The sequence below is a fragment of the Microtus pennsylvanicus genome, chromosome 6 (genome assembly GCF_037038515.1).
Source record: "Microtus pennsylvanicus isolate mMicPen1 chromosome 6, mMicPen1.hap1, whole genome shotgun sequence".
In the NCBI taxonomy this organism is placed as follows: Eukaryota; Metazoa; Chordata; class Mammalia; order Rodentia; family Cricetidae; genus Microtus; species Microtus pennsylvanicus.
Window position 1 is genome coordinate 57,143,031 of NC_134584.1, and position 25,139 is coordinate 57,168,169.

At 46.5% G+C, this 25,139-nt stretch overlaps 1 protein-coding gene and 1 pseudogene across 1 annotated transcript; one reads left to right on the top strand and one right to left on the bottom strand.

Moving 5' to 3' along the window:
* Positions 1 to 5,355: 5,355 nt before the first annotated feature.
* Positions 5,356 to 5,952, bottom strand: LOC142853050 (charged multivesicular body protein 1a pseudogene; annotated as a pseudogene).
* A 1,170-nt stretch (positions 5,953 to 7,122) lies between these two features.
* On the top strand, positions 7,123 to 23,933 carry Bhmt (betaine--homocysteine S-methyltransferase). Its single transcript, XM_075977857.1, has 8 exons — positions 7,123 to 7,421; positions 12,402 to 12,534; positions 14,221 to 14,339; positions 15,699 to 15,890; positions 16,328 to 16,475; positions 19,638 to 19,820; positions 20,743 to 20,971; positions 23,180 to 23,933. Exons 1-8 carry the CDS (start codon positions 7,389 to 7,391, stop codon positions 23,364 to 23,366), a joined length of 1,224 nt encoding a protein of 407 aa, XP_075833972.1. The 5' UTR covers positions 7,123 to 7,388; the 3' UTR covers positions 23,367 to 23,933.
* The last annotated feature ends 1,206 nt before the right edge of the window (positions 23,934 to 25,139 follow it).

Genomic DNA, 25,139 nt, shown 5'->3' on the forward strand with positions numbered 1-25,139 from the left:
GGAAGAGAAATCTGGGGAAAGAATGGGTAGAGAAACAAGAAGAGAAGGAGAGAGGATACCAGAGGCCAGCCACCCAGCTATTCAGCAAGTCATGGAGTAAGAAGTGAAGAAAGGTATAGAAAATAGAGAAAGACAAAAGCCCAAAGGCAGAAGGTAGATGGGATAATCTAAGAAAAACTGACTAGAAATAAACCAAGCTAAAGTTGAACATTTGTACGTAATAATAAGACTCCGTGTGATTTATTTGAGAGTTGGGTGGTGGCCCCCCAAAGAGTAAAGAGTAGAAAACAAAAACCAACAACATTCCCTTTGTTCAGAGATTTTCTGTGGGTGGGCTTTGGAGAGACGGGAATGGGGCTTTCCAGATCATGCAGGGGCGAGCTGGAGGCGCCAACTGAACAAGTACATAAGATACTTTTAACAAAACATGAAGTAAGTAAGGAAAAATAAACCTGTGACGAGTCTTTCTAACATGCCATTTGTACTGCTGATAACGTTTGATGCGAGTATACTAATTGTACAAAGCAGTGAGTCCCATGGTGATACTTTTGTACATATAGTCATATTCCAGACCTTCTCCAGTCGTCCCTCTCACCACCAGCAACTATTTTTAAGTCTTTAAAAAGGAAAACTAACATTGCTTTTCTAACCCTCCCCCTAAGAGATGGATGTGGGCCACAATATTACCAAACAATTACAATAACAGCAAAACTGGTAGACAGTCACATTCTGAGCAGGCGATGAAGGAAGATTGATCTCCAGCCAGGACAGCAGGGCTTTCTCCATGCGGCCATCATGGAGGGATCAGACTGTCCTGATTTTAGGGGCAGAAGGCAACCGCCTGCATTCCTCTCAAGGAGTGTTTTTCCTCTTTACCACCTGCCCATTGCTCATCCTCCTTTACACACATTTAAGACTGTCGGGAGACATGGCCTGCTGAGCATCCTGGTGACCCCGGATCTCTCACAGTCCTGCTCTGTACCCTCCGCCCGGGTCAGAGTGGTCACCCTGGAGCCACAGCACTGTGGCTTTCCTTTCTTTACTCCTTTTTGGATTCATTTCTGAATCATAATAGGACAATGGCCCAGTTAAAAAGACCTGTTTCTTCTTTTCTTCTTCTTCTCCTTCTCCTTCTCCTTCTCCTTCTCCTTCTCCTTCTTCTTCTTCCTCCTCCTCCTCCTCATCTTCTTCCTCCTTCTTTCTCCTTCTCCTCCTCCCCCTTCTTCTTTCTCCTTCTCCTCTTTCTCCTCCTCCCCATTCCTCCTTCTTTTCAGTTCTAAAGATCAACCCCTGGGCCTTGTACACTACCACCTGACCAAGCTGAGCTTGACAATGTCTCTTTTTTTTTCTGGTAGTTGTGTGATGGCTGTCAGTGGGGGCTGAGGGTGTTGCTAAGCACCCCAAGCGATCCTTCTGAAAGTTCTGGCCCCATTCAAACCTCATCAAAGAAAGGGAGAGAAAGCTGTCGTCTGCCTTATGGTCTCAGTTTTGTGTCTTTAAAAGATGGGTCTGGCATCTTTACGGGCGTCACTGTGTCCTCTGGCCTCCAGCTTTATAGCCAGAGGGAAGGGCGTGAACAATACGAATGAGGTTCTCTGAGTGGCTAGGAATGTCTGCCCTGAGGGAGCCAAGGATTCCAAAAGGATGCTCTACAGGGGCAGACCACCTCTGCCCCCTGGCTTAGTCGCCTCCAGAGAGGGCCTCCAACATGGGCCCTGGCTTTGGCAAGATGCTTATTTTTCATCTTTGGGAATAAAAACTGCAATGGCTTCCAGGGACGTGGGGAGGTTTCCATGGGGTAAAACATCCACCCAGGACGGGATGAGACCTTATTCATGTAAGCAGCACAGCTACTGACGACATCTCCGCAGAGCCGTTGTCCAGCTCTGAGGCGGTTCGGGCTCTTGGAGATCCAGCTGTGCCTTATGAAGTGCACGGTCATTTTCAGATCTGAGCAGAAGATCTGTTGAGTGAATAAATGACTGTTTGCTAAATATGGTGGTTTGTAAGAAAATGACCCCCCCCAGAGGAAGTGGCACTATGAGGAGGCGTGGCCTTGTCAGAGGAAGTGTGTCACGGTGGAGGTGGCTTTGAGGTCTTTTTTCTCAAGCTTCACTCAGTGTAACAGGCAGTCAACTTCCTGTTGCCTGCAAGAAGTAGGACTCTCAGCACGAGCCCCACGCCTGCCCGCCTGCATGCTACCATGCTCCCCTTCATGATCATAATGGACTGAGTGTCTGAAACTGTACGAGAACCACCCTCAATTAAATGTTTCCTTTATAAGAGTTGCTTATAAAGTCATGGTGTCTCTTTTCAGCAATAGTAAGCTGTAAGACTGAAGTTGGTACCAGGAGTTGGGGATTGTTTTGATAGGCCTGACCATACTTTTGTTTGGAGTAACACGGACTTTGTTACTTTGGGTTAGAAAGCAGTGGGATGCTTTAAGCACTGCATAATGGCATATTCTAGTAGGAGCATCTTAGACAGTGGTGCTGATGTGGAGAAGAATTTTAGTGTGCTGCCTAAAAATCGTTCTTGTGATATTTTGGTGAAGAGAGTGGCTGCCTTTTGCCCTTGTCCAAAGAGTCTACCTGAGGCTAAAGTGAAGAGTTGTGATTAATTCCCTTGGCGTAGGAAATCTCAAAACAGCCTAGTGTAGACTCTGTTGTGTGGATACTAGTGGTAACTCTGATGATGATTTATAATGAAAAGGAGTAAGCTGAGCAAGGAAAAATATTTGAGGAGAAAAAGGGCACCAGAAAGCGGAAAGGGGGTGGTGGCCCCACGGCAAGCTCCCACTCAACTAAGTTTCTAACGTGTGGAGCTTAACTAAAGAAAAGTTTAGAGCCGGGTGTGGTGGCACACACCTTTAATCCCAGCACTGGCAAGGCAGAGGCTGGCAGATCTCTGAGCTTGAGGCCAGACTGGTCTAAAGATCAAGTTCAAGAACAACCAAGTTTAGGCAGTAAAGGAAAACAGAGAGCTGGTGAATATGTATTTAAACAAGGGGAAAATGTTCTCCAGCCCCAGCAAGCAGCAAACCTGGCCGCTTCGGCCACATGGTTTTGGCTTTAGAGATAGAAGAAACAGGTTATAGAAGTTGCCTCCAAGCCCAAGGACAGCCACTGAGTGAGGCCAGGTATGTGCGAGGGGTGTCCCTGAACAGAGGCCTAGGAGAGAGGCGACTGTGTGAAGCCGTGAAGTTGCAGCCTGGGTTGCCTTGGAGAGGCCAGAGCCGTGGGATACCTGCTGAGGAGAACTGCTAATGGAGCGGAACCAGTCAAGAGAAAGTGTGCTGCAGACAACAAAGCTGGACGGAACTGGAGATGTGGAGAGCACTTTTGACATCAGACATGGAGATGCAGTTTGGGGTTTGCCCTGCTGGTTTTGGTCTTGCTTTGGTCAGCATTTTCCCAAGCTTCCCTGACACAGCCATCAGTCAGGATGTTTGATTCAGCCTCCCTGACATAACTAACCATCAGGTGGGATGCTTGGCTCAGTGACCCAAACTTTCCCCTTCAACATCCATCTAGAAAGGCTACTTTGGCTTGCTACGTTCTGGAAGGATTTATTTCTGTTCCCTCTTTTGGAGCGCCCAGCACCCAGCTCCCAAATAAATCACACATAGAGGCTTATTATTACTTATAAATGCTGGGCCTTAGCTTGGCTTGTTTCTAGCCAGCTTTTCTTAACTTAAATTATCTCATCTATCTTTTGCCTGTGAACTTTAATCTTTCTCTGTTTTATATACCTTTCTTTACTTCTTACTCTGTGGCGTGCTGTGTAGCTGGATGACTGGCCCCTGGGGTCTTCCTCTCCTCCTTTCCTTGCTCCTCAATCTTATTCTTCCCAGATTTCACCCCCTATTTATTCTCTCTGCCTGCCAGCCCCACCTATCCTTTCTCCTGCCTTGCTGTTTATTAGACCATAAGGTATTACAGGTAGGCAAAGTAGCACAGCTTCATAGAGTTAAACAAATGAATGTCAAAGAATGCACCACAGCTTTGCATCATTAAACAAATATTCCACAGCATAAGCAGGTGTAACACATCATAAAAAAAAAATAAGACTCTACAACACTTAACCACTGAGCCATCTCTCCAGTCCTCTAGCAACACTCTCAAAGTTGCCTGAAGTTATATACCAATCTATCCAAGAGCAATTACTTGCCTAGACACTGCTTTCTCTTATCAGAACTCTTTCATAAGTCCTCCCCATTCCTCTTTAGATGCAGTGTACTAGGAAAGAGAAATGAGAGAATATGTGTGTGTGTGTGTGCGCGTGCCCGCGTATGCACGCATTCACATGTGTGTGAAAGGGAGGGGGATCATTGGTTTCAAACTCCCCTGTAGGGTTGAGAGCAAGTCATGGGCTTTTCCCAAGGGTAAGGGTCTTCGAATCAGGAGCTGCACATTCAGGCTGCTGGACCTCACAGACTTCAGTGTCAGTCTTGAGAAGTTGGAGGTCTTTAGACTTCATTACACACACATCCCAAAGATAATAGAATAAGGCAGGAAAGGTTGAACACAGTGGTTCAGGACTAGCCTGGGCAACATAGCAAAGAGGAGTGCTAGAGGGACACACACACACACACACACACACACACACATCAGAGAAACGCAAATCAAAACAACTCTGAGATTCCATCTTACACCTATAAGAATGGCCAAGATCAAAAACACTGATGACAGCTTATGCTGGAGAGGTTGTGGGGTAAAGAGAACACTCCTGCATTGCTGGTGGGAATGCAAGCTGCTACAGCCCCTTTGGATGTCAGTGTGGTGATTTCTCAGAAAATTAGGAAACAACCTTCCTCAAGGCCCATCAATACCACTTTTGGTATATATCCAAAGGATGCTCAATCATGCCACAAGGACATGTGCTCAACTATGTTCATAGCAGCATTGTTTGTCATAGCCAGAACCTGGAAACAACCTAAATGCCCCTCGATCGAAGAATGGATAAGGAAAATGTGGTACATTTACACAATGGAGTACTACACAGTAGAAAAAAATAACGACATCTTGAATTTTGCAGGAAAATGGATGGAGCTAGAAAACATTATTTTGAGTGAGGTAACCCAAACATAGAAAGACAAGTATCACATGTACTCACTCATAAGTGGTTTTTAAACATAAAGCAGAGAAAACCAGCCTACAAATCACACTTGTGCAAATTCAGTATCAGGACAGAGACCCACAGCCCAACATAAGGCCCAGTTCTAAGGCGCCCAGCCCAACAGATTGAAAAAGAGCCAAGGCAGCTATGAATGTTTGGATAAAGTTGAGCCCAGTGTGGGGCACAAGTCTCCCTCCAGTACATCATAGACGGGAGGCAACACCTGCCGAGGGAATGCTACTTCCTCGGGGCAGCCATCTTCTGAAACAGCTGGTCCTCCGGGCTGCTGCGCACAGAGCTTTCGCCCACAGCAGAGGCACCCTCTGGAAGCTGGCTGAGCCCGTCTAAGACCTCCATGCCATTTTCCTCTGCAATCTGCACGATGAGGCTGTCGACCTGCTCCTGAGGTGTGGTCCACGTGGTGGCAGAGCTCCTGGAACCCTCCGTTACCGATGTGTGCTCATCCAGGCTCTGCACCTGCTGCTAAGACCTGTTTATCACTGCAGACACCTTCTGAAGATCCGTGGGACTGAGTGCCTTGTCTAGAGCTTTGGTCACCTGTGCCGTATTCTTGGTTACCCCCTTCATGGTCACAGCCGTCTGCACCTTGGGGGCTACTGCATCCACACGGGACGCCATCCGGAGCCAGTTTACACCTCCGTTCTTCTTGCGGATGGCATTCTCAGCACACCCGCAGGCACACGCCACATTTTTCTTCTGAAGGCCTGCTTAGCCTTGGAGTCCTTCTCTGCCTTCTCGGCCAGTTTCTCTAGCTGTTTCGCTGTGAACTTCAACTGGAACAGGGTATTGTCCATGGGCAGTCAGGTAGTGCACCCCTCGGGGTGGCGAAGGGGACAAGATCTTAAGGACCCGCTATATCCGTGAGGACTTCCAGGGTCGCTAGCGTTTCCAGTCACGCGGCCTGCTCTCGTGAGAAGACCCATTATGTTATAATTTTTAAGGTATTTAGGGAAAGGTAAAACAAAGAGCAGGTTAAAAACGGTCACCGTTTCATGATCAACAGACAGGTATCCTGCCCTGCACTTGAGGCTGCTTCCGGCTCCTTTCCGGTTTGCTCAGCCTTCATGTAGAACTTTAAGGTTTTCAAAGTCATTTCTGTGGGGACCAGCCGTGATAAGCTAAGTCTGGGCAGGTCACCCAAAGGAAGTTCTTTACTTCCAACCATTATCACCTGGAACTTTGGCCATTGATGAATTTAAATGGAGTCTGGAGTCTCAGTAGTTTACCCTGAGACAATGCCTGGCAGGCCGAGATTGCCCGACCCCCACCCAAGAGCAGACCATTCAAAGGAAATACCTGGCATTCCAACTGCTGTAGATAGGGTCACCTGTCAGCGCACTTCACCAGGACACCCCTAGACAAATGTCAGCCAATCAGGGGCCCTAAACCTCAGAGACCTCTCACCCCCACCTCTACTACTATAAAACCCTATTCTAATTGAGCTCGGGACGTTGGACGTGCAGAGAGACCGAGTTTGCAAACTTGATTAAAATAAAGGCTCTTTGCTTTTACACATGGGACTCTGTCTCCTTTATTGGCTTTTGTGGGGACCCCGTGAATCTGGGCATAACAATTTCCATTTTGCCCTTTACATGTGAGACCCTGTGCTTGTAAGATAGTGCAGGTATTTCTATTAGAAGCCCTGTCTCTAGAAACTGCCGAGTTTCTTTGACTGGGAGGTCATTGAGAGCGTACCCACTTCTTGAGAACTGGCATCGAGTGCTCCTGTAAATGCCAAGTTTGTGTTCCTCCTGCCAGACGTAGGTCATACAGATTACACTTTGCACCAAGCTCTTGCAGAGTATCACTTCCTCGTGTAGTGATCTTGAATCTTCGCCTTTGTCAAATATTTGGGCACTGAATGGAATTCTTAGGGGCCTGGTCTGGCAGCTTAAATGGGTCACGGGTACCTGATCCCAGATCAAGGTCAGAGACCTGCAACCAACCGGCCAAAAGGGCAGTGTGCAGACGAGCAGGCAGCGACCTCAGTATTTTTTTTTTCTTATCTTGCTTCTCGGTGTTTCCACCCATCTCGGAGACCAATCTCGACGTCTCCTCCGTCAGGCAGCTTCCCAGCTAGCCCCTGCCCCAAATCAAAGGCTGGTGGGCGTGTTGGACCTGGCCAAGGCTGGGGAAACCAAGCCACTGTATAAAGAGACTGCAGCCACCAGGCAACACAGGCTTTGCTACTGGACCCCACTCGCCTCCAGTCCACAGCTGTATCCAGAGCCACTTACTACACCGGAAAGATGGCACCGGTGGCCGGCAAGAAGGGCAAGAAGGTAAGTCTGCAGGGAACCTGAGGGCACTCTCAGAGGAACCACCAGCTGGGCACACCCAACGTCAGTGAGGGCAGAGGGGTGTTTGGGGCCCGGCTGTGGTCCTCCTAGTTGGCGGCCTTGGATCAGAAGGGACACCCAGAACTCCTGTGTGACCTGGGGCTTCTCCTACAGAACGCACTCTAGTTTCTGTCCCCGCTCCCCTCCCCCGCCCCTCACCTCCGGTTCCACTTTAGACCTGTGTGTGTGGGACGGTTGTCTTCTGAACCCAAGGCACCCGCCCCCCCGCAAACACTTCGGAAGTCAGGGCGCCCCCTCTGGCCCCTCTGATTCTCAACACTTCCTGAGTGCAGCACACTGAAGACCAGGGAGCTCTCACAGAAGCTGCTCTCGGCCCCAGGGTGGAGTTTCCCACCTAGTGGAGGTGGCCCTGGCTGGGGGCTTGCGGGTGTCTGGAGGGGTGTCGGTGCAGGAGGAGCAGGCAGCTGCGGAGCCCACCTGACTGCCCGACGGTTCCTGGCTCGCGCCACCTCTCACCGACATCCTGCCAGCTGCCTCTAGGAGAACAGGACTGTGGGGGAGTGATGGTAGGTTTTATCCACAGCTTGTTTCAAGACCACAGAAAAATGCCTCACACGAGCACCAAAAACAGTTTCAGAAAAGAATAAGTAAATTGATTGTGAAACACCGAGGAAGGGCTGTTCGTAGAGTTCTAAAAACCAAAATACCCTCGGGTCCCACTCCTGCCTAACAAGAAGTTCATTTCTGCTTCCCAGTGGCCTGCTGGACACAGGAGTTCAGTCCAAATCAGACCTTGTGGGTTAGAGGAAGGAGGGATGGATGGGGAGGAGGGTATAAACTCGGCTCTGATATCAAGCCCACCACAGAGGACCCCAGAAGATGGCTGGGAGACAGAAGAAGCCAGGCTGACTCAATACCCGGCAAGAAAGTAAGGCATGTCCTGCTGAGATACCACCTGGTGTGCCCAGTTTGTAAAGGGAGAGACACCGATTTCAAAATTCTCAGGGGAGAAAGCTAATCTTGTTCATATTTGGCAACATCGTGCCCCAGAGGGTGATGGATAAGCGTAGTATAAGAAGGCTGTACGGTTCAAGCTTTTGAATTATGGCCAGCCCATAATTTACTAAATGATGTCCCCCACCCCCACCCCCCCCTAGACACACACTCATTTGACCCCATTTGGAAAATCATGGATTCTAATCCACTTCCCAAACTCAAGCTTAGAAACGCCACCATTTTAAAGATGACTCTCTAGCAGGGTCTGATGGTACGGGATGAAATCCCAGCACTCAGGAGAAAGAGGCAAGAGGATCCTAGATCAAGACCAGCCTTAGCTGCACAGTGATACAATGTCTGAAAAAAAAAACTGTGTGTGTGTGTGTGTGTGTGTTGGGCGGTCTTTAGAGAATTATCAAGAAACAAGTGGCATAAGGGTGCCTCCCCAATACATAAATGCTAAAATAAGGGCAGTAATATGCATGCCTATATATCTGCATTTAAAAGATGTTACACATAGTCACTGCAGAAAAACAAATGGTTAAAATACAAAGAAAAGAGCCTGCAATTGTATTGATATATATTCTGCTAGTTCCCTAGGCTGATCCGTGCTTTTAAAAAATAAGCTGCTGTTACATATACTCCTTTGTAAAAATTTCACACAAACTAAGTTAGTCTAAGTTTTCATTACTATGCCTTAGAGATCCCTGAAACAAAAATGCCTCTGATCTGCAAGCCCCTTGCCCAAGGACAGACAGTTCCTGAAATGCTGGAGACTGTTGTTTACGGGAGATAACAACTCACAAGTTTTCACTCCCCTAAACAAGTGTGTTCGAGGATTCTGCACCAAATGTGCTCGCTCACGTGTGGGTGGAAGGTTCACAGACTGGAGGTTTGTCAGGATGTATGCTTGCCCCGATGAGGAACGCAATGAATTATGGGTTTTCTTCTTACGCCGCTACAGACTGTGAGTCTGGGCCATTTCCTGTTATTCTGGGTATGGACCTTACCAGAGCCCGTCTCCCTGGCCGGTGTTTAATTAAGTCTTGCTTCAGATTTGTTCTAAACTGTGGTAGTGGTCTTAGTCTCTGTCAGTGGGGTTAACAAAACAACACTGCACTGTTTAGCTTAGGAACAAAGAAATTCTGATGTCTAGGGAATTAAAAACTTAGTAGAAGTTTTTAATCTAAGAGCATGCTGGCGTAATCACTAAACAGTATGATCGGCATGATAATTAAATCACTACTCCCCCTATTTCCAAAGATCAGATTCCTGGCCGTTCTGTATATTAAAATGTTGTGTTACTAAAACTTGAGAATATGTTCAGTGAGCACTGGTAACTGCCACAATCTCACTAGTTCTTTCTGCCCAGAGCAACTCATAGCTTATTTCTGGGACCATAGTTCATGTGACTGATACATACATACATATATAACACATACATATACAATTATGTATATAGAACATGTATATATGTGTGTATACACGTACACCTATATACTACATGTGTATACTTGTTAATTTTAGACATAGTATTTAGACACATTATAGTCATGATGAAGATTTGGCTTTCAAGATTGCACAATAGCAACTCTGTATCTTTACAGCTGTTTGTTAACTCACAGACTCCCAGGCTTGAAAGTGTTTGGGGTCTGAAAGGAGGAGAAGGCAGCAGGGAGCACACATCCTCATGTGATTTCCAGCTCCGCCGTGAAAATGTCAACGGTTTCTCGCTGAGCACTTGCTATCAGAATGGCCTGGGTGGGATGGAGAGGCAGAGGGCTAAAATGAAGGAGGCTTTCAGAAGATGGGAGGAGTTTTGGTGTGGAAGCCTGTGTGACTCCTCGAGCGGTTCATGTAGCCCGTGTTCTCGCCTTGTTTCTAAAAACCCACAGATGCGGCTAGTAAACAGAATGTAGTAAGCGTGCACACTGCAATGTGTCCCCAGAACGATTCCCTTTCTCAGCGCTGCCCCGCCCCCTCACCTCTATCTGAAATCAAATCTAGAAGCAGCTTAAGGACGAGATAGTCATAAGGACCTTGAATAAATTATTCACAGACTCTGGGCTTTAATTCCCCATTTCTAAAATCAGAGAGAGAACTAGGGTATGTTTAATTTAAAGTTCATGATTCTTAGAAACTGCAAAAACAGTTATACTAGTAAATTACTTTTGAATCCATAAAACCCCTTTCCAATTCACAATTCAAAATCCATCTCTTGCACCTGAGCACAGTGGCAATCGTTCCACAGCAGTGAAATGGAAGAGCTCTGGGGAGTGGACTGGAAACCATCCACGAGTGCCGTGACTGTCACTTCCCTGTTCTTGGCACGGGATACAGGATGTGCGTACTTACAAACTCGTGGGTGCGTGACAGATTGCCGCTGCAGGGCATGCCAAGCACAGAGCCCATGAGTGATCTGGCCACCTCTGTTCTGGCTGTACCAGGTGTCATGTGGCTTTTCAGTCTTCTACCAGACGGCATTCTATGCTGCCCCAACCTCTCTGACAGTGTTAACCCTCTCCCTAGTTTCCTGACAGAGCAAGAAGGCTGTCTGTCGTCCTTTAAGAATACGCCCCACTGGTGATGGGTCTTGGTAGCAGAGTGCTTGCCTAGCATGCGCAAGATCCCAGGTTAAATTCCCAGACCTTCTAAAAATGATAAAAGATGTGCTTCATCAGAGTGGCCATAGTTTACAATCTATTATGTGTTTTATAAGGAGCTAGAGGAAAAGAATTTAAGGATCCCAAGCCTCCTAATGATAAATAATTAATGAAATTGAAATCCTAATTGCCCCAATTTGCTCATTATTCACTGTGTATATGAACTGAATTATCATTTTATGCCCACAAGTATGTAAAAATTTAAATATATATATGTATGCAAATGGGAAAATATGTGCTCTTCTTTTATGCTGCTGGGGATAGAACCCTGAGTCTCAGGCATGTTAGGCAAATGCCTTACCACTTTGCTATACATTCAAGTACTTCCCCGTGTGTACTGAAAGACACCCAGGCTCTGCACATACCACAAACCCAGTGCATACACATGAGTATGCCAGTTTTCAATAGCTGAGCATTCTAAATAAATTAATGTATAAAATCCATAATAGATTGATGTATATAATTCATATGTATGTTTCTGATGTTGATGCAAAAACCCAGCTCTAACCCCACAGGGATGAGACGTTTATTCTGGAGTGGATCACTCTGAGTTATTATGGCTCAGGTCACGCTAAGCTCCACGCTCCACTTTTGTACTAGTTTGATGAAGTTTTATAGCCATACAACAAAGATGGTCATAAGTCAAGGCGCTCTTTCAATACATTGGTGGAAACATTAGGTAGGCCAGTTACAACAGAGCAGAGAAATCTCTGCTACTGCCTCAGACACTTTCCCAGTGCCGGCAGAGCAGAGAAACCGCTACTGGCCTTAGACACTATCCATTAGCATTCATAGCCCTTTGGCTGCTTGGAAATTGAGGGTCTGTTCCAGAGGGTTTATCTAATGGTCACGATGATGTTAGATCATATACACATGAAGACAATTAATGGTCATAAAAAGGGCAAACATCTGAGATAATTTGGCTCTGAACTTCAACATTTGAACCTCTCCTCATGACTGAAGTTCTTTTTTTAAAATTAGTTTATTTATTTTTTGTATATGAATGTCATATCTGCTTGTAAGTCCTTATGTCAGAAGAAGGCATCACTTCCCGCTAGAGATAGTTGTGAGCCACCATGTGGTTGCTGGGAATTGAACTCAGGACCTCTGAAAGAGCAGCCAGTGCTCCTAACCGCTGAGCCATCCCTCCAGCACTGTCACTGAAGTTATAACTAGCTAGTCGTCTTCGCAAAGGTGGAGTGCTAAAGGAACTATGCTCTTCAAGAATACATTTGCAAAAGCACTAAAGGTAGAACTTCTCTTTGAAACTCATCTTCCTTCTCTCCCTCGTCTGGAAATTCAGGGCATCCTAGAACGATTAAATGCCGGAGAAGTTGTGATTGGAGATGGAGGATTTGTCTTTGCCCTGGAAAAGAGGGGCTATGTAAAGGCTGGACCCTGGACCCCGGAAGCGGCTGTGGAGCACCCGGAGGCAGGTTGGTGCATGCTCCATTCTACACTATGATAATGTGTGCTGTGTTGAGTGAACTGCAGAGCCAATCATGAGACAGGAACATGCCTGCAGGGTTTCCCATACCTGCTACTGAACCTGAGCTCTTGCTGCTAAGCACAAAGGCTGTTCTTGCTTCTATTGGCGGCCGCCTGGCTCCTGCCCTTCACTTTAGACTAGTCTAGAACTTGGATCATCGTCTTTTTCTCTGCACTTCCCCCCACCAATCTATGTGTGTCCAGTGTTCATAAAGACAATCCACTCCGCAGTTTGGTAACGCCTTAATCTCCTCTCCAGTGAACTTTTGCTTTGTCATACCTCAGCCACCCACCTTAAATTTGCCATTACCAAGAGATGCCCACCCAGGGTGTGCTGACAACAAGCCCCATTTGGCTCCCATCTCCAGTCTTCTGTCCCTTCTCTGTAGTTTTCCCATTCCTCCATCTTATGAAGAATGCTCCACCTTTCGTTCCAACCAGCTTAGAGTCTGATCATTCTCCCCCAAGTGTCTATCATTCTCTTATACAAATTAGGGTCCATGGTGCCACATCGTGTCCCTCCATCGTGATTAGCCAACTAGTTCTGTTCACACTACTGCAGCCCAGGCCTGTCTGCGGTCTGCTGTCTCCCTGTCTATACCCTCCCCGTGTGCCTTCTTCCCACTCTTGAAACCACCAACCCATAGTGACGAGAAAGTGCTGCTGGGATTAAAGGCTTGCCCCACCACCACCCAGCTGAGAGCTCAGATCTCATAAGGAGGAGGCAAAGTGAACCCCCAAAATAGGGAGTCTTTTTAAATCTCAAAACTGGGCCTCAGTGATGCACTTCCTCCATCAAGGCCACACCTCTCAATCCTTCCTAAATAGCTCCACCCACTGGGGACCATGTATTCAAACATGAACCTGGGGAGTGTGAGCCTTCTCAATCAAACCACCACAGGACCCTTTCTCAAAAACCAAGCAAACAGAAACTCAAAATTATCTTGCAAAAAAAACACTGGGCTAATCACATACTATCCCTGAGGTCCAGAGCAGAATCTTTGGGGTACCAGGCTAGTTGACCATTTACACTCTATTCCCTTTTCAACTCTATGTCCTACCACTCTCCAGCATCTCTTTGGTGTTCCTTCATTCCCCCAAACGCCAAACCTGACCTTTCATTGTGTTTGCTCAGGCTGCTGCTACTGCAGGGACTTCCCTTCCCCACCTCCACCCAGCAAGAACCTGGACAGCTCCAACCTGCAGCCCCAGTGACTTCCTTTCCCCGTGGTACGAAGAAGCTTCTGCAGAGCCCCTCCACACACTGCTTTGGTCAGGTGTCCTTGAATGGATCATAGATTTCCCAAGGACAAGACAAGATTGTCCCCCTCATGTTTATTGGTGACTTTCACAAAGAATCAGTGAGTGGAGGGCAAGCTGACAATGAGCAGCAGACTAAACCAAGAACACAGCACCATACATAACCCCTGCCCTCTCCAGCCACCCGACCATCCAGCCATGACAGTCTTGAGAGAGGTTCCAGGAGACCCAGAGTTCCCCCTCCTTAAGCCCAGATGTGTGAGTGCCGAGCCGCTGAAACAGCCATTCTGATGTCTGCTCACCTTAGAGCTCTCTAGAAAGCGTTGCACGTGGGTGAGTGGGTGACCTCACAGCTTCGCTTGTGCCCTTCCCAGTTCGCCAGCTTCACAGGGAGTTCCTCAGAGCTGGCGCGAACGTCATGCAGACCTTCACGTTCTACGCCAGCGAGGACAAGCTGGAGAACAGAGGGAACTACGTGGCGGAGAAGATATCCGTGAGTACCACGCACCCCGGCCACCGCCTGTGAAGGACCGCACAGACACACCACTCCCAAAAGAAAAGATGGAGTTTTGCTTTATTACCAAAATAAGAGACCTGTGACTCACTCTCAGGACTGAGTTGCACGTGTTAGGATGAACGGGAAGGCATTTATGAAACAATGTATCCTGCTCCTCCATTGCTAAGCAAAGTGCCGTCTTTGCAAGTCCACACATCTCTCCCGTTTCTGAGACAGGCTCTCATTAGGCAGCCTGGAACTCACAGAGATCTGCCTGCCTCTGCCTCCCAAGTCTGGGATCAGAGGTGTGCAGAGCACAGGGGGGCAGCAGCCTGAGCAGCTGCGGTCGCTTCTGTTGGGGTCAAAGCACTTGCCCACCAAGGCTGAGGTTTTGTCCTTTCTAAAAGGCATTGGGAGTTCTAAAATTCCAGCAGCTGAAATGACCTGTGGTACTGGGTGTCCTGGGGGTTTTCTTTAGTGTGTGTGTGTGTGTGTGTGTGTGTGTGTGTGTGTGTGTGTTGGGTTTTTCGGATGGTGGTTAGTTGATTAGCTTTGTTTTTTTAAGGATAAAGTGGGATTTTGTGGTTGTTGTCTGCAGAGTGAGGGGTGGAACCAAGTTCCTCAGACACGCTGCCCTGCCCACAAGTGACACCCCAGGTCAGGTGGTCCCATGTGCACCCCTAGCCACTCAAGAGACTGAAGTGAGAGCGTCACTTAGACCCAGGAGTTGAAGGTGACAGGGTGAGACCATCTCAGCACGAAACAAGCTGGCCCGGGTTGCGCATGCCTGTGATCCCAGCACTTGGGACATGAAGGCAGGGGTATCAAGAGTTTGAGGACATCCTGGGCTAAATGAGACTCTGCTTCAAAAAACCAAATGGAAATGCCATCCTCTGGGCCAGTTCAATCTTACATGTCTAAGCGACTAGAATGTGCCTTACTAGGTGTGTATTTATTGCTGCGTGAGATATATACATACATAGTCATGAACTTAGTCATCATCCTAACTGAATTTTAGTCTCATTAATCGTAAAAGCTATTACCCATTGTCACCACCACAATAGTTCAGGCTAGGTGTTAGAAAATTCCTTTTTAGTTCTTTTTTCATATAAAAACTGCTAATCCTCTTATAGATTTTTGACAGAGCTGGAGCCTAGATATGACCACTGTGTTCATTGTGGCTTTCGTGATTATTAATGTAGTTTTAAAAACGTCTGGGCTCCATAAACCATTGATCTACATAACCCTTGTTTCCTGGGATAAAGGCAGTGATTTTAAAAGTAAAACTGAAAGGTGGGAATAATTCTTTTCAATTTCATGTGTAAATTGAGATGTGTCCTCCACTTCCCACCCTAGGGTCAGAAGGTCAATGAAGCTGCCTGTGACATTGCGCGGCAGGTGGCAGATGAAGGAGATGCTTTGGTGGCGGGAGGTGTGAGTCAGACACCTTCATACCTTAGCTGCAAGAGCGAAATAGAAGTAAAGAAAATATTCCAGCAGCAGCTGGAGGTCTTCATGAAGAAGAATGTGGACTTCCTCATTGCCGAGGTAAGCGAGGAGAGTTCCGTGGCTAGACCCCTTTCTATGACCTTCTGCTCTCGTGATGTCAGCATGGGGTGATGGTCAAATCTCAATGAGGAACAATAACATTTAGCTTCTGAGATCTTTTTCCATCTCAGACGTGTGCTAGCGTTGACTCAGTTGGTCTGACACAGTAATTTTCAAACCTTTTTCTTCAATTTACACTAAAAAACTGTCACTCCGTCCTCTTCTGTGTCACAAATGATTAGTAAATAGGTTATCATTAGATGGATCCTTAAGTAATAATAGATGATAATAATAATAAATATAAGTTATATAATATTACTTATATAATTATATGTATTGATAATTATAACATAATAACTAATAGATATGTAATAATAGGTATTCTTATCGTTTTGTGGGAAACATGACTAAGGTGTTGTGCCCTTCACTGATTTCAGTATTTCGAGCATGTGGAAGAAGCTGTGTGGGCGGTAGAAGTATTAAAAACATCTGGGAAACCTGTGGCTGCTACCATGTGCATCGGGCCTGAAGGAGACCTGCATGGCGTGTCCCCCGGAGAGTGTGCAGTGCGGCTGGTAAAAGCAGGTGACGATAGATTTCCCTTTGCCCAGTTCGCCTCTAGTGAACTTTTAAAATAACATAGAGAAAACGCACGCTGTTTCAGGAATCCACACATGCTGTGGCATGTACCAAGGAAATACATACAGAAAAGCCACAGATTTACTTTGTATACATGTGGAGGGATATGCATGTCTACGTGTTCGTGTGTGTGTGTGTGTGTGTGTGCACATGGCGTGCGTGTGAACATGTGGAGGCCCAAGGTGACTGCTGGATGTTTACCTCCCGTATTGCTCTTCGCCTTACTTCTTAAGACAGGGTCTCTCGCTGAACCTGGAGCTCATGGGTTAGCTAGACTGGCTTGGCCACTGAGCTCCTGGAAGCCATTCACCTCGCCACAACACTACTAATGCTACAGGCGTGTGCCACTACGCCCAGCTTTGTACGTGGGTGCTGGGGATCTGAACTCGGGACCCATTGAGTCATCTCTCCAACTCATGACACTTATGGTTTTAAGGAATTGTAAAATTTCATTCTTGGATCCCCAAGCCACAAATGCATGGCAGCCTTCTGAAAGGGGCAGCCAGACATATGGCTGGAGGTTTAACGCTTAGAAATAAGAAGAATGTTTGGGTAAGTCAGAAGAAACGTTAGGAGAAATTGTGTTTTATTTAAACGTGTCTCAAGTCGAGACTCTTTAAACATTAATAACTTCAAAGTTAGTTGTCTCTTTGCCAAAATTTTTCCTTTCTCATGGTGGCCAGCTTGCTTTGCTTCGTGTAATTGGTATAATAAATCAAAAGAAACTTTGATATGAAATGCTGACCACCTAATATATCTTTTTATCCAATTTCTGTTCCTAACATTGGGTTTTATTTCAATTAGGGGGAACTCACAGGCTGTTTTCTAAACTGTCGCATTTTAAATCCAAGTTATAACTCAGTGTCATAGGAAGAGCGAGCCCAGTCTGAACTGGAGACACTTCGGTGATGTGTTTTATTTATGATTCTTATCCATCTCCTGATTTTTCATAAAAATCGTTTTCATACTTGTCATTAACAGTAACAAATATTTATATTTAGGAAGGAATTGTATAATCCTAATTTTATGGGAAATATAAAATGAGGGGGGTAAGTTAGCTATCTTCAAGAGGATCGGAGGACACACCATCGTTTGTGTGGGTGACTGGCGGGCATGCGGGGCCTGCAGCTAGGCCTCGCCCATCATTCTGCTGGTTTTCTGCATTCTGTGCTTCGGTTATAGCCGTCACGGGTCCTCACGTACTTCATCTGTTTAAAGTCTGGCCCCTCACTAGATTAACATCTGTACGGTGGAGACCAGGTCTGTCTAGGTCAGCCGTGAGCACCCTGTGGCTAGACAAGTGCCTATCCCAGCATGGGTTTTTAATAACCCCTGTCTAACAAACCCAATCCATCTTCCAATGTTTAGCTCCAATTTTATTTCCATGTGTCTGGCACGATCGTCCCTGCCCTTAAAGTGCGTCGCTTTCTACGTATGCCACTCATTTTGAATATCTTCATTTGATAGCTTTCCATCTGTGAAAATGCTGCTAGTCAGATGTATTTAGAATATGCCATGCTAAACCTAGGTGTGCATGGATCTCCACTGCACACCTAGCAGAATCTTTGACACCTCTTTCTATTGTGTCAATATCCAAGAAGGAAATGCGATGAATAGCCATTACCTAGTTTAATTCATCATAAAATATTACGTTGCATCTATGGGCCAAATTTTTCCAAGTCCTGAGCTAAAATATAAAGTCTATGACATCACAGACCATATTATATTTATATTTCCTCTTATAAGGAAACTTACATCTAGCAAGTATCTAGGAAATAGCCAACCAACATATAATTAATAAATCAGTACAATAAAAGTAAACAAAGAAAGAGAAACTATGGGCATTTCACATTCAAAATCAAAGTAAAAAGATCAAGATCCAGGTGAAAATGGGTGTGTGTGCGCCCCTATAAACTCAGTGCCAGGGAAGCTGCAGCAGGAGGATTGCTTCGAGTTTGAGACCAGCCTAGGCTACAAAGAGAGACTTGGTAAGATGATAAACAAACAGAGCTAGGTTGGATGGCTCTCACTGAGAGCATGCTCCTGCCTCAGACTGGCCTGTCCCCACACTCGACCCCTAACGCGGTGCTTGCAGTCTTGCATGGCGAGGCCAGAGGTTTGGAGGGCACTGGATTTGAACTCAGATCCTTTTGCTACCACAGCGGGTGCTCATCGAGCCATCTCCTCCAACCCTTTGCCAAACGTTTTTAAATTCAAAAAGAAGAAAGAGAAGCTCTATTGGGAATTCCTCTCGTTTTGAGAAGATAGAACAATAGCATTCTGTCCCTTCAAACCTTATGGATGAGGAAATTTCCAAAATCATACCTAATGGTTGATTGATCATGCTGGGTCCAGACACAGGACATAATTGACTATAAAGCATCTAAAACATATTTTGTCTCATTTAATCAAACATCACAACCACAGATTTCAGAAGAACATGCTAAGGTGACAGCTTCTCGTAGCTTCCAGTCCAAGAGGCTAACATGCAAATGAGACCATTGGGTGTTCACCATTTAGTCACCTCAAGTCAAAAGAGGTTTTGGAGATTTTTTTTCCCCCACACCCCTAATTCTAGACACAAAATTCTTTCTCAAAAATAGAGTTCCAAAATAAACTTTTTCCCTAAATGACTTCCTGCTACTGTGCCCAAGAAGCCCTTGTGAGTTTGCTAGACTTGCCTGGTGAGAGAGGGCATTTATTCTGGCTTCAGATGAACAGAATGGTGGGGAACACAGGTGCCACCCGGCAGCTGAGAGCGTTAAAAAATTATTGTGCTTGCCACATAATGTCAAACACTGAAAAATTGACTGCTGAAATTTAAAGTTAAAAAAAAAAGGCTCTAACAATGATTTTAAAAAAAAAAGATGGACAGCCCAGCGTACTTAAGTGACACTTCAATTACACGAGATTCTTTCAAGCGCTTTTCTCAGAGAACACTTCCTGGCTGCCAGCCATCACTCTTGCTCGCAGATCACACAGGTTAGTGTGCCATGAAGACCGACCGCGATTCTTCAGTTCGTCGCTGAGTGCAAGCTTCCCGCGGGAGACAGGAACCCACCAGGACCTGGTGTCTCCCGCACGCTGACACGTCCCTCTCGCTTACAGGAGCCGCAATCGTGGGTGTGAACTGCCACTTTGACCCCACCACCAGCCTACACACTGTGCGCCTCATGAAGGAGGGTCTGGAAGGCGCGCGGCTGAAAGCCTACCTGATGAGCCAGCCCTTGGCCTACCATACTCCCGACTGCGGCAAACAGGGCTTTATTGATCTCCCCGAGTTCCCCTTTGGTAAGACAGACGTTTTTATAAATCGTCTCAATCTCTTTGCCTGAGGAGTCCCGGATGAATTTATAGAGCCAGGGAATTTTTGTCATGGAGAGAAATGGCTGTATTGTCATCTCTTGCCCCTCCTTCCTGTCCCTCCAGCCAAAACTCCCATCCTATTAGGCAAGGAAGGACAGATAGAACCACTAAGAGAAACAATAACCGTGAATTCAAGAGTGAAACCAGTGACACGTGCCTTACAGTTGATGAAAAGGATGTCCTCTGGGGTGGGGGTCTGTGGGGAGCTCTGTCACTGAGGTGTGTGACCTTAGGCAATAGCCAATAGCCTTTCGTCCCTATTTTTTATTTTTTTTAATCACAAAAGTAAGGTTAAATGACTTATTTTCAAAGCCCTATTCCTGCTTCAAAAAATATGTTAAGGCCGGACGGTGGTGGCGCACGCCTTTAATCCCAGCACTCGGGAGGCAGAGGCAGGCAGATCTCTGGGAGTTCGAGGCCAGCCTGGTCTACAAGAGCTAGTTCCGGGACAGGCACCAAAGCCACAGAGAAACCCTGCCTCGGAAAAAAAAATATGTTACTTGGGGGGGGGGGGGGGGTAGAGAAAGAAATTGAGAGAGAGAGAGAGAGAGAGAGAGAGAGAGAGAGAGAGAGAGAGATTGATTACATACACGCAGAGGCCAGAGGAGGGCATGAGGGACCCTACCCTCTCTCTTTTCACATGTTTTAAAGATCGACTTTGAATTTTGTGCGTACATGTGTATGCCTATGTGTGGGTATATGCACGGCAGAGTCCAGATCTGGGGCTGAGGCTATCGTGGCTTTCGCGAGTCGCCAGCATAGCCCCGCCCAGGTCCTCATACTTGAGCAGTGAGTGCTCTCATTCACCAAGCTGTCTCTCCAGCCCTTTTAATATCATTTGTTCCAGGCCTGGAACCCAGAGTTGCCACCCGATGGGATATCCAAAAATACGCCAGAGAGGCCTACAACCTGGGGGTCAGGTACATCGGCGGCTGCTGTGGATTTGAGCCCTACCATATCAGGGCCATTGCAGAGGAGCTGGCCCCAGAGAGAGGATTTCTGCCTCCAGCTTCAGAGAAACATGGCAGCTGGGGAAGTGGTTTGAACATGCACACCAAGCCCTGGGTCCGAGCAAGGTCAGTCCCTCTCAACCCGGGCTGCTTCCTCTGTGTCGAAATGAGGCCATTAAAGGACCCTGCTCATTTCCTGAGCGATGAGGGCAGGCGGACTAACTCCTCACCTCAGGGTCCCTCACTGAGCTGCTCATGAACTGTCTTCCTGGTGATTTAAGGAGAAAGCTTCAAGACAGATTGTAATTTAGAGAGCATGGCAATGTGAGCCTGCGTTCCGGGAAAGCCCCACCCATGGTGGTGTCCCTAACGCTGAACTTTAAAGAGTTGAGTGTAGTGGCGCACACCTTTAATCCAGGCACTAGGAAGGCAGAGGCAGTCGGATCTCTGAATCCGAGACCAGTATAGACTACAGATCAAATCAGTGTAGCCATGGCTACACAGAGAAACCCTGTCTCAACAAAACAAAACAGACAAGCAAAAAGAGTTTAGTTATAGCTTAGGCCTGGGGCAGTTCAATGGGAGGGTGGTTTCATCTGAGTGAAAACTACAGCAGCATTAAAAAAAAAATCAAGATCTGAGTATAACTTTGTATTAATATTTTATATTAATATTTATATTAATGCTCAGTGTTTTGTGTCATGACTTTCAGAGCTGGTAAGGAGGTGGTAAAATGGGCTAGACCTTTCCTCAGAACTAACATTCCAATGGGGGAGCCGAACAAAGAAATAAGGCCCAAACTGGCACCAGGCCAGGCACCTACAATGTTGAGGAAACAGGAATGCCTGAGTCTCACAGGGAGGAAGGACTGAGAAAATCGGTGCTGGCATAGTGGTGCACACTTTAATCCCAGCACTTAGAAGGTGGAGGAAATAAGGAGTTCAAGGCCAACCTCAGCTACATAGTGAGTTTGGGTCCTATATGGGTCACACTTTTAGAAGAAAAAAGAAAAAAGCAACAGGAGAAAGACAAGGCTGTTGTTCTACAGAGTAAGAGCTTAGATTAGAAGTTACAGCAGAAGAGAATGACTGTGTCTGCCAACCAGGACAAGATCAGAGAAGAAGGGCTTGAGAGAGCTGGGTTTTGAAGGCTAAGTAGGATCCCGCCAGGTAGAAAAGGAGGATGGGAGCTCCAGGCCAAGGGTAGAAACTGCTTTCAACAGATATCAGTCAGGTACAACCGTGGATGCTCAAGTAGCAAGGCACAGCCCGGTCCCCAAAGAGTTAGCCTAAAAGACAGAGAAATAAAGCAGAAAGTTCAAATGACGTGGTAGGCTCAAGTACAGAGACGCTCAGCAAAGTGAGCTCTAAGTTAATGGTCCACAGCACGAAGGGGCAGATAGGGGTTAACAAAGGAACCCATGGAAGCTAAGCTGCAGCTGGGGCTGAATTTTGAGGGATGAATTACATTGCTGGACCAAAGAGCAGCCTGATGGGAGGCACCAAGAGGTGGAAAGAGGGCAGGGTACTGAGAAAGTCTGAGTGGGGCCCGAGTTTCATAGAAAGCTGATGCCAGGATAAGGAAGGGCGGGTCCATCGTCACTGCTGTGCTGGTATATGACCTCACTCCAAGGTGATGGGGAAACCCAGGGCAAAGGTAGATTTTCAAGTTTACTAAATGCAACGGCCTTCTAGCCTGTGTAGATGCCTTCTAGACAGGCTGACCAGACATGATGAGGCCAGAAGCAGAAGGAGATGGTGAAAAGAGAACAAAGAAGGAGGAAGGCAGAATCCAGTCACAGGGGCCAACGGGTCTCCAGACAGGTTTAAATGTGGACACAGGGCGAGAGCGGTAGAGGGAAATTGGGGTGGCTGTGATTGGTCAAAGATGTTATCCACACATAAGAGTGCCAACATGAAGCACATTGTTGCACAATTAATCTATTCTAATAAAAGTTCTCTGTGTAGCCCTGGCTGTACTAGAACTCACTCTAGACCAGGCTGCCTCTGCCTCCTGAGTGCTGTGATTAAAGGTGTGCACCATGACCACATGGCTAATAGAAGATTTTTAAATGTGGCCAGGACACACAGACAGAAAGGTCATATATATTTGATAAAAAAAAATCCTGATTCTAAATTTTAGGCTTTTAGTCTCTATGCTTAGGTTCAAAGAAGGTCTAAAGATTTAAGGGGTGAAAAATGCCTTAGTCTGATTAACAAACACGTGTTCATGGCCATACTTTTAGAGACCAATAAAAGCTCTGAGGCTGTATTGGGGATCCTGGTGTGTGCTTCTGGTGGATTGTGGATCCTGATGTGTGTTTTGATTCTACAGGGCCAGAAAGGAATTCTGGCAGAATCTTCGGATAGCTTCTGGCAGGCCATACAACCCTTCAATGTCCAAGCCAGATGCCTGGGGAGTGACCAAAGGGACAGCAGAGCTGATGCAGCAGAAGGAAGCCACCACTGAGCAGCAGCTGAAGGAGCTCTTTGATAAACAAAAATTCAAGTCTGCACAGTAGCCACAGGGCAACTGTTCGGGGCGAATTCTTCTATGTCTGAGCCACAATGTGCACATAGAAAAAAAAGGTGGCTGCAAGGCAATGCTTACGTCTTACCTGTACCTATGCTTGGCCTTAGCTAGACAAAATGAAAACACAAAGAGCGTTTTACAGTTATAAGAGGATGCCCTAGAAGCAAAGAGAGGGAAAGTCCACAGTAAATCCTACACAGGTTTCCTAAGTGTGTGCCATGTTAGCAGGTGTTCCGGAAATCACTGTAGCAAAGAGAAAGTCGCTCGCATGTTAACCCCACTTCAGGTAGGAGGCTGGAACAGAGCAATCACTCAGGGACCATATCATACATGGCACAGCAACCAACTCTATCTAAGGTGTTGGACCCCAAGGCAGTGGACCCCAAGGTCTTTGGAGCATGACCCTTAGTGAGAAACGTTTGATGTAACAGCACTGTAAAACAGAACATAGAAGCGCAAAGAAGAAACAAATTGTCCATTCTGGAATTTTCTGTTCCTATTTCCTCCCATCCTACTGCATTAATAAAAGCATGCTACTCGAAAATCTTCAAGGCAATTTTTTGTGGACCATTAATGGTTTTCATTACTGCAGCGGAACACTTCAGATATGGGACCCACCCAAGGCCAATGTGTCATAGAAAACCAATTCTTTGGGACCCAGATCACAGAATTCTGTTCTGAGAATGCCAGCATTAATTCTCTCCATGCCCAGACTCACTTTAGCCGCTGAGAAAAACGCAGGTGTGCTGGGGAGGGAGACGAGGAGAATAGGTGGCTCTCTTTATGTGGCTCAAGAGTGACACCATTGAAGTGCTTCTAAGAACCAGTTAGATGTAGAATAGGGACCCTAGCTGAAGAAACTAATTTAAAAAATGATGTGGCCAAGTGTGCTGGCTGCATCGTCAGGGTTCTCTAGAAGAACAGAACGGATACGATGAATCTATATTTATTAAGAGGGGTTCATTATAGTGGCTTACGGGCCATACTCTGGCCAGTTCAACCATGGCTGTATCCCGACAGAAAGTTCACAGGCTGGGTATCTCAGCTGGTCTTCACTATACATTGGAATCCCCAAGAAGTAGATTCTACCAGCAAAGGAATGGTTTGGCAACGGGATAGATAAACTTACCACTGAGACTGAGGGCAAACCAGCCAAAGCAAAAGTCTCCTCCTCTCTTGTCCTTTTATATAGGCCTCTACCGGAAGGTCCAGTCCATACTTAGGGTGGGCCTTCCAACCTCCAATGATTCAGATTCAGAGTGGGGTTCCCCACTCCAAATGATCTAACCAAGAAAATCCTTCACAGGTGTGCCCAGCTGCTTTGGTTTTAATCGATTCCAGGCATAGTCAAATTGACAATAAGATTAGTCATCAAAGCAGCTCACACCTTTAGTCCCAGCACTCTAGAGTGTGTAAGTTCTAGACTAGCCTGGTCTCCTTACCAAGTTCCAAGCCAGCTAGGGCTGCATAGCGAGAGCTTGTTTCAAAAAACAGGTAAATAAATTCTTTTTAAAAAGATAGGTCTGGAGAAACGGCTCAGTGGTTGAGAGCACGCGAGGCTCTTGCAGAGGACCATGAGTTGCCATAGCTCCTCAGCTAGAGATGGGCCTTCACAAGCCCCTCCCACGTTTTTGGCTGGATTGACTGTGTGTAGGTCTCGCACCTGCACCTGTGATCACGGCCACTGTAAGGGAGTGTGTGCCGTCACCCGGTACTTCCAGAAAATTCTGCTGTGCTATAAAGTTTTCTGTCTACCTGATAG